Raw genomic sequence first — 9,626 nt, forward strand, 5'->3', positions numbered from 1 at the left:
AAAAAAAAGGTTCTGAAGAACCTAGGGGCAGGACAGGAATAAAGACACAGACATAGAGAATGGACTTGAGGACATGGGGAGGGGGAAGGGTAAGCTGGAACGAAGTGAGAGTGGCATGGACATATATACACCACCAAATGTAAAATAGATAGGTAGTGGGAAGCAGCCACATAGCACAGGGAGATCAGCTTGGTGCTTTGCGTCCACCGAGGATGCAAAGAGGGATGGGATAGGGAGGGTGGGAGGGAGAGGCAAGAGGGAGGAGATATGGGGATGTATGTATATGTATAGCTGATTTACTTTGTTATACAGCAGAAACTAACACACCATTTTAAAGCAATTATAGCAATAAAGATGTTTAAGAAAAAAAAAAAAAAGAAAGTTCTTCTCGATCACCCTGTCCACATTAGATCCCACTGCCCCACCTATTTGTTACTTTCTATCATAGCAACGTGTTTTTTCCCATCCACATTAGATGATAAAACTCAATGAAGGCAAAGACCTTATCTGTTTTGTTCAACAAGTACACCAAGGACCAAGCACAACGTTTTCCATACATTTTGCATGAATGTTGAATGAGATGTGATGAGAAGCCAACCAGAGAATTCAGTAGCCATGACTTGTAAGTCCTTACATATTTCCTAAACCATATTTGAGATTGAAAAATGTAAAGAAAACAAAAATGTCTTACCTCCTGCAACGACAAAATGGCTTAGGGCATTTTTATTTCGGTACACATTTAGACCAGTGTTCACTGTACTGAGAAGAAGGGAGGAGGAGGAAAACATAATTTAAAGCATATCTCATTTACCTTCTTGACTGTAACTTTCACTAAAGTGATACGTATTAGTTTAGAAGAGCCTACTATGTCAATCCCTGGTGCTAGTCTAGGCTACTTCAGTGTGTTTCAGATTGCTAATATGCCATGCCAATAAGCAAGAGAACGTAAAGAAGAGTTCTGCAGAGTTCCTCTGACTTAGCAACGCTGTATCTATTTTGATATTAGTTGGCAGACCTTCATCCATGCATACAAAAATACAACTGAACCAATCTTTTAGGTAAATAGATAAAAGTTCTTAAGAAAAAGGTATCATGAATCACTTTTATATGGGCGTTCAAATTTTATAATTCCACTGCTCAAAAAATGTGCTCCTAAAAGAATACCCAAGATGGTTTGTCACAATTCAGAGAACTTACTTGAATATAGTCACAAACATGGCCGTTCTCCAACTCCAGCGCCAGCCATACCGGATGAAGCCTCGTGTGGCAGCACGATGTGCAGATTGCTAAAGTTAATAAAAAGGCTGTGAGGTTCTGAGACACCTTGACACTTTCCCTATTTTAAAAATGTTGTGGAGGAACGTCAGCTAGGCATTAAGTACGGACACCTAAACACATAGAAACAATAGGAAAATGTCTAGAAATATCATTCTTTAAGTACTGAAACTTAAGTGAAAATGCCATGTGCATCGTATTCTATCAGGAGGTGTAAAAGGAACTAAGAGATGCAGTGTCAAACAAGTAATCCATCAATTAAGTAGCAACTAAGAATCTATATGACAACCACTATGACAGACATAAAATCAGTATTAGACATACTTTTTTTTCAAGGAATTGTGGGGAAAAGAAAAACACAAAATAAAGAAGAAGCAAAGAGTATACTGTAAAGGGTAAGGATTAAAGTTATACAGATGTGCAGGAAAGGAGGAAAGGAAGAAAAAAAAACAATCTTTACTGACCACCTTCTATGTAAAAATTGTTAACATATTACCTCACTTAATCTTTACAACATTTTCTTCAAGCAGGTGTTTTAGTTTTAAGTAAAACATAGAGAGGAAGTTTTTCTCAGCCAATAAGGAATAAAGTCAGAACTGGAAGTTAGGTTGTCTGTTTCCACAACTCATTTTCACTAGACCACAATGAAGCAAGTCTGGCATAATATTGTGAGGGTAAAGCCAAGATTTTTAAAGAATGTGACAGAAACCCTAAGTGTAGTCGTAACTACTATATGATATTGGGCAAGTCAAAACCTCTCTGAAAGGTATCAGTGCAAACTCATGGCTTTTAATAAATGGGTAAATATAGAAACAGATATAGAAATGTGCATGAATGTGTATGTAAGTCACACACACATACATACACATACACATTTCCTAACTCTATCTGCCTAGAGCCTAGAAGCCATGATACCTCAGTAGCAGTGAGCATACCCAGCACTAGAACTTGGTTTTTAAAAACCATTTTAAAAGAAACTATAGCTCCTTGGTGAAATGGGCTTATGCCAGGGTAGTGCTTAAAAAGTAAAAGATGGACCAGAAACACCTTGCTGTGCTTTTTAGAAAGTAAAGGTGTGCTCAAAGAGTAATGGGGACATATCAAAAGGACACAGGAGCTAGCTTTAAGGGGCTCCAATGGTCCAAATCCAGGCCAATTTGAGTATCAAAATAAATTATGATAATAATGGATTATAAAACTACAGAATAAAATAAGAATCCAGGAGTCCACATTGAATAAATAAATTATAAATAGATAAATGGACAAATAAATAAACAGAGGGAAAGTAAAAGCTCTTCCTTACAGCAGAATACTAACCAATAAATATAAATGGAATGATGGAATTAGAAAATGGCCATTTGGCCACCACCACAGTAATAACTGCTTTAGGCAAGAATCAGCATTGAATACTAAAACCAGAGGGTAGAAATTTGATGAAAAATAGGATATTGGCATAGTCTCAAAGTAGCTAATAAGTATTCATAAGACACTTATTAATTACAAAGAGAAAAAAACAGTAATTTTACAGTGGATAAACCTGGCAGGGACCATCTTAACTAAGTGACTAAAGTAAGCATCACCAGTTGAGGGACAAATAGATATCTTGTGCTTCTTATCCTTACCTACTGAGGAATACAACATCAGTTCTAGGGTATTCCTGCGAAAACACATAAGTGAAATCTAATCACAAGAAAACATCAAACATCCAAGTTGAGGGACATTCTATAAAATAAATGGACCATAGTCTTAAAAAATATCAAAGTCATGAAAGTCAAAGAACAAGAGAAAAATTGTTCCAGATTAAAGGAGACTGACTAGAGAGGCATGACAGGCAAATGCAACACCTGATCCAGTATTAGATCCCGGACCAGAAAAAAATTTTTTTAATGAATTGTTTACTTTTAAAATAAATTATATTAGTGGTACAACTAGCAAAATTTACATAAAGTCCATAGGTAAGATAACAGTACTCTGTAAGTGTTAATGTCTTGCTCTGCATAATAATATTGTGGTTATGTAAGAAAATGTCTTTGTTTTTAGGAAATGCATGCTGAAGCACTCATGTGTCTATAACTTACTCCCAAGCAGTTCACAAAAAAATAATAGTACACCTTATAGAGAGAGAATAAGAAAGCAAATGTCGTAAAATTTTAACATTTGGAGAATCTGATTGAAAGGTATACAGGAATTCTTTGTATAGTCAGCCCTCTGTATCCTCAGATTTGGAACCTGAGGATGTGGAACCATGGATATGGGGGGTCTATGGTACTGTGCCTTTTTATACGAAAGACTTGAGCATTTTCGCGTTTTGGTATCTGCAGGAGTCCCTGGATCCCAATCCCCCTTGGATACTGTGGGACACTGGTACTACTTTTGCAACTTTTAAGTCTGACACAATTAAAAAAAAAAAAAGCCTCAAAAAACAAAAAATTCTGAGCTGTAACTTCCTAATACAGTAGAACTGATGTACAGAGCTAAGCTATAACAAATGAGTTAGCACTCTACAAACTATAAAGTTCGAAGTGTTAATTATTGTTTTAGTGTGAGCTAGTGTACTGCAGGAGGCTTTGTGAATAGGATAAATAGACTACAGCTGAGCCTTGACAATTTAGCACAGCTGTAGAAATATATTTCAGAAAGTAGAGCCAGAAGTGGTGATCAATTCTGAAGATAAGAAAAGTGGTCTGACGAGGCTCGTATGCACTTTAGCATTAGTACTTGCATTGTTGTCAAGTACGGACTTTGTTTCCTAAACCTTCCCAACCCTACCACCTAACTAGATGACTAAGTGTAAAAGGAACAGCTCAACTGGCATGCCCCAAATACTATTAGAACACCAGTACATACCACTGCATCAAGCTGGTTGTGGTAAATTTCTGCTTGGCTCTGCTCAATATAGTGCTGTTTAGCATGAATAAAAGCTGGTATCCCCCCATATGCCCAGCCAATGACGCCTGCTGAAATTGCCGTCTTGTAAATATCCTGAAGTTCTTTTGACGTTCTCTGCTGTTCACTAAAACATCAAAAAGACAGCGTTGTTTGGGAATAGTTTATGCATACTGCTCTCCAAAAGACAGTATGATCAGAATTATCTCAAATGCTAAAAGGGCTACACTTTTCATGATGCGCAGAACCAGTTAAATCTTCTGATGAATTAAATAATTATATTACAAGTAGCTCAAATCTCAGCCAGATCTAATCTATGCTTTCAGAAATTAAGCTAGTGGTTATTCTTGGGAAGGCAGTGACAGGGAAGGGGCACCAGGGGGAGATTCTGGGATGCTGTTAATAGTCTTGGGGCTGCGTACACAGCTATGTTTGGTTTGTGAAAAGTCACTGACTGGTATACTTATGTACATTTTTCTAGGTGCATACTATACTCCCATAAAAAGATTTTTTAAAGGTTATTTTATTTGATGACTATTACAGCTCTACTATATCCCTGTAAACAGAAAGAATTTGTGAACTGGATGTACACATCAATATTTCCCTTTTTGAAGTTTTAGATAACTTTTGGAAATTACACGAGCTTATGAGATTTTAGGACAACATATGCCAGAATGAATTCCTAGATGTAAAAAGAAAAATCAAAACTTTATCTTTCTGAATATTTAATTTTTATGTCATGCTCAGATGGGCCTGTACTATTAAAGACTATTGAATAAGAAAGCTCACTATGCAGTGGGCAACACAGACAAACATAAAATAACAGGGAAAAACTACCATTTCATCCAATCTATTACTCTCAAAAGCGTAAGAAACCAGAACCCGTACTGGAGCTTCCAACATGTCGGAAATTGCTCTAAGAAACAGTTAAGTTTGTAAGTGTTCAGCTACTATAAATAATGGCCCTCCTACATAAGTAAACTACTAAATGTTAATTTTTTACATTACCAACTTGCTTTCTTCAGAGGCTGTACAAGTGTTTAATTCTAATTGCCAGTAACAATCACTACATTTCTGAAGTCAGAATCAGTAAGTTTTTATAGTTCCTGCATATACAAGAGAGAAACCTAAATAAAATCTCTTAGGAAACTAATTCCTGTATCAAGAGGAAAAACTGCTATAAGCTGAACTTTATATTTTATCTTTTTTTTTTTTTTTTTTTTTTTTTTTGTGGTATGCGGGCCTCCCCCTGCTGCAGCCTCTCCCGTCGCGGAGCACAGGCTCCGGACGCGCAGGCCCAGCGGCCACGGCTCACGGGCCCAGCCGCTCCGCGGCACGCGGGATCCTCCCAGACCGGGGCGCGAACCCGGTTCCCCCGCACCGGCAGGCGGACGCGCAACCACTGCGCCACCAGGGAAGCCCTATATTTTATCTTTTATAATGAATAAGGACCAAAAACAACATTTACATAAAAACTGGCAGAACTCAGAAAAAAGTAAATGTAAAAGAGCTTAAGATTTAACAAGCCAGGAAATGCAATATGCTTTCCTCTTTCTCATCCTCTGAAAAATTCCATGACATAGATGACATTTTTCTTCATTTTATCGACAGAGGCTCTAAGAAGTTACATGACTGGCCCTAACAGCTAATGAACGGTGAACAAACAAGGCATAGTGGTGGAAAGGACCTGGACTATAAGTAACAGCAATGGGGTTGTGGTTCTGGTTCTGTCATCCACTGCTAAGTGACCTGCAGCCAAAACACAATCGCTCTGAACCTAGGTTTCCTCACCCATGACATGGAAGGGAGAATGAAAGTCACACTAAATTATCTTCCAAATTTCTTTCAGCTCATCATTCTGTTGCTTATAAAGCTGATCAAAATAACACTTTTCTGTTGTGTACTACACAGGATCGTTCACAGGTATCTCAAATTTTGGAACGACCAATGAGAAGGGCGGCCTCGGTATCTTTAAAATGAGATGATGAAAATAAATAAAGTAATTAAATACAATTCCACCAGCTCCCCTGCCCTACCTCAGCAACATAATAAAACTTAAATGTTAATTTATCCACTTGATAACACAGTGTAGTATATGGTAAAGTACTTCATAAGAGGGCTAACTTTTCACCAGTGATGAATTTTTAAATATGATGAAATTAACTAATTACCCTGAGGTTTCCATTAAAGTTAGTTCAAAGGCTTGTTTATTCTTTATTGTGAAACATCCTTATTTGTGAATCCAGCTAATATCTTTTCTTTTATGAACTGATGAGACAACAGTTGCTACTATTTTTTACATATTCCTTATTTGGCAGAATAAAAATTTTACAACTCTGTTATCTCTCCAACCTCCACTTTTATGGCGAGGAGGGCTGCTGTTCACTGAAAATTTGGGATCAAGTGAAACATGAAAAAGAATACTGGAGTGGAGTCCTGCACATGTTGGTTCTAGGATCACTAAGTAGCTTGGTTCAATTCTTCTAATCTGTAAAATCGGGGGATTACGCTAAGACTATAGTCCCTAAAACCCCTAAAAGCTCTGACTTTCTGTTAGTCTCACCCTTACCATCCGAAAACCGGCCTGTCAAATCAATAGAACTACCAAACGGCAATGTTAGGATACAAACTTGGAATACAAATATTAGAACCCCAAATCCCACAAAAATAAATCCCACCACCATGGGGTCCTTCGCCCTAGATGACCCAGGCAGCAGGTCACCTCCTTCGAGCCCCTCCCCACAGACAGTAGTAGGCACTTTTACTCTTTGACAAACAGCTCTCGGAGGCGGTCCCATCCGGATTCCGGGTATTGGGGTTCTGGGACGTAGGAAGGCAGCTTCTGGTCTTCCACAAGAGCCTTGGGATGGGCGGCCACAGCTTCGGCAGCAAAGACCCGAGGGAAAGGACTCAGCGCCCTGCGGAGGAAGCTCCGTGGCGCCGGCGGCCGCACCTCCATGGCCCTCTAAGAACCTGCCGACAGACACTCGCTTGGGCGCTCAGGGCACCAAGGCCTCCCGGAGGCGCCGTGGGAGAAGAGCGAGGATAACTGCAAGGAGTGGACGAGTACCCGTACACTAGGCCCGAGCTAATTCGCGGCCGTAACCGCTGCCACACCTCCTGACAGACTTGCCCTCAGCGCCTGGCCTCACTTTGGAGGCCCTTGGACACACGATACAGGAAGTCCCGCCCCAACGAGGGCAAAGGCCAAAAGAGGAGCAGGGGCGGAGCCGGAGCCGAACACACTTCCGGTCGGAGGCCGGAAGGACCTCTGCGGTGCGGGGCTTCTCCGCCGGAAGTGAGGTGACGGCGAGTAGACACGCTCAGCGCCCTCTGGCCCCGCCTCTGGCGTCATCTCCCTGGTCTTCCTGCGCCAAGAAAACGGGAGAGTTGGGCAGTTTGCAGGCGGCGAGACGTGTTCGCAAGCCAAAGTAGGTTAGCGCATTTAAAACGGCCGAAACTCCATGTAGGTGAAGAAAGTGCAGTGTTCACTACAAGTGGAGTACGGAAAGGGGAAGGCAATCTGCGCAAATACAAGCCCAACTTACCCTGTCACGGGCTCCCGGGCTGGGTGGGGTTCATTCTTGTTTTCGGAAAGGACCGAGGCTTTGAAGAGGGGTCTTGGTGTCAGTTACCCCGAGATTTACAGAACACTCTTTAAAGAAATCGGCCCTGGGCTTCACAAGATGGGTTTTACTCCCCTTAGTTCGTATGCCTACTGTTTCTCGAAAGGCAGAACATTTTCTGGAATTTTACCAGGAGTTTGCTTGATAGTCCAGCAATAATTTCCCGTCACTACAGTCTCCACTAACATGTGCTTCAAAGTATAGTTTTTATTAAAATGCACTTATTTAAAATAGTCTAAAACTGGTTTGTGTAATTTCACTTAATCTTTTCTAGCAACCAAATATAGTCACATGTTCTCTTTGCCAATCCCTACCCATCCTTGATTCCCTTCTGGATGTAATTAGAAATCGTTACACTCTTCAGTAGGATACAGTAAATCGAGTTCAGGAATTTGATAGCTGGAATTCTATAGATAAGGCCCAGAAAGTGACTGATAAGAGTGACTAGCTGAGTCAGTTACGGCGCCAGGAAGATCTCTCTGGTGTCTGGGAGACAGGATTAGATTCAGTTCCCAACATAACATTTACTACATTGCATCACGATTTCCTATTTGCTAGGTGTCTCAGTAGACTAACCTTGAGGTCAGAGACCGTTTATATTCATCTCTATCTCCAGTACCTATCATGGCTGGCACATAGGTTGTCCAATAAAGAATTCAGATCCCCTGACTCTTGGCTGTGGCTCCAGGTTGCTGCCTATCCCATACAGGCGGAAGTGGGCACCAGGATAAAGTCCCAAGGCCTGAAAGCCCAAGGAAATAGCTGTCCAGTCTGTCTAGTGTACATGTGGAAAATCTAAATGCTTAAGATGACCCCGGAATCATTCTGCGATGAGAACTTTGAATTGGAGGGTGGGAGTGTTGGGCAGTTATTACTGAAATCATTTATATACAACTCAAATGTCCCCCCACTACCTTACAGATACAGATGAGGTTATGTTAACACCCAAATTTTGCTAACTCCATAGCTGGCTTCTCATTTGGGTAACTAAGCCTCATTTGTAAGGTTCCCTTTGCCATCTGGTCGCTCAAGAAGTCCGCGGACCCTAGGCCCCGCTCACACTTTTGCTGCTATTCCATCTCAGCTCCTCAGACGACTACTCTGTCACCCTCCCACTCTTCCGCTGCTCCAAGCCCCTGGGGCTTACCTTCCTTTACCACTATGAAAGTACTCTCCCTGCTCTGTGGTCTGCCTTTTTGAAGGGTCTCAGAGCAACAGTAAGCCAAAAGGTGTCACGTGGCTCACTCCTCCCCAGGATGTGCAATTGCCACCACAGTAGAGGCATCAAGGGAAAATTTCAGTGCAGTCAGCACAGTGTGCCTGGAACCACACTATTCTACCCTCAGACCTTTTGCTGATTTCTGCTCATAGAACCCAGTAGCTTCTCCCCCCATCATGAATTTTCTCCCAGGCGGCAGAAGGTTCCCTTTCCCTGCTAGGTTCACCAGGTACTGCCCTTGCTACATATATTACATTATATTATATTATATATGACATAAACTGTTACCACAGGTAAAGAGAATGAATTCTGAGAACTCCAAGGACCACTTCATTTAACCATCCCTCAAAGTGTAACTCAGTTTTTACTTCCAGGGAAGTTTCCATCTGCACCAGATAGAAATTTCTTCTCCCTCTAAACTTCACATCCACATTGTCTTTATGAATAATTGGCCTTATGATTAAGGCCTCATATCACCTTAATCACCTTCTGCCTATGAAGCCTCTCATATTATTTTTACTTTATCATCTCACCTAGAGAGCTCCTTCATGCTAGGGAGCCTGTTGTAAACATTTTCTTATCTCCCACTGCTTGTGCACAGTAAATGCTCAAGAAGTATC

General features: G+C 40.9%; 1 protein-coding gene across 1 annotated transcript in view; it reads right to left on the reverse strand.

The window, feature by feature from the left end:
- Positions 1-7,342, reverse strand: part of TIMMDC1 (translocase of inner mitochondrial membrane domain containing 1) — a 25,615-nt gene extending 18,273 nt beyond the window's left edge. The window contains exons 1-4 of the mRNA XM_007106237.4: positions 6,927-7,342; positions 4,123-4,288; positions 1,198-1,286; positions 692-759 (exon numbers count right to left, since the gene is read on the reverse strand). Of these exons, the coding sequence (XP_007106299.1) occupies positions 692-759; positions 1,198-1,286; positions 4,123-4,288; positions 6,927-7,120 (517 nt within the window). The 5' untranslated portion in view covers positions 7,121-7,342. The remainder of the gene's footprint in view (positions 1-691; positions 760-1,197; positions 1,287-4,122; positions 4,289-6,926) is intronic.
- Positions 7,343-9,626: the final 2,284 nt, after the last annotated feature.

The sequence above is a fragment of the Physeter macrocephalus genome, chromosome 1 (assembly GCF_002837175.3).
Source record: "Physeter macrocephalus isolate SW-GA chromosome 1, ASM283717v5, whole genome shotgun sequence".
NCBI classification, from domain to species: Eukaryota; Metazoa; Chordata; class Mammalia; order Artiodactyla; family Physeteridae; genus Physeter; species Physeter macrocephalus.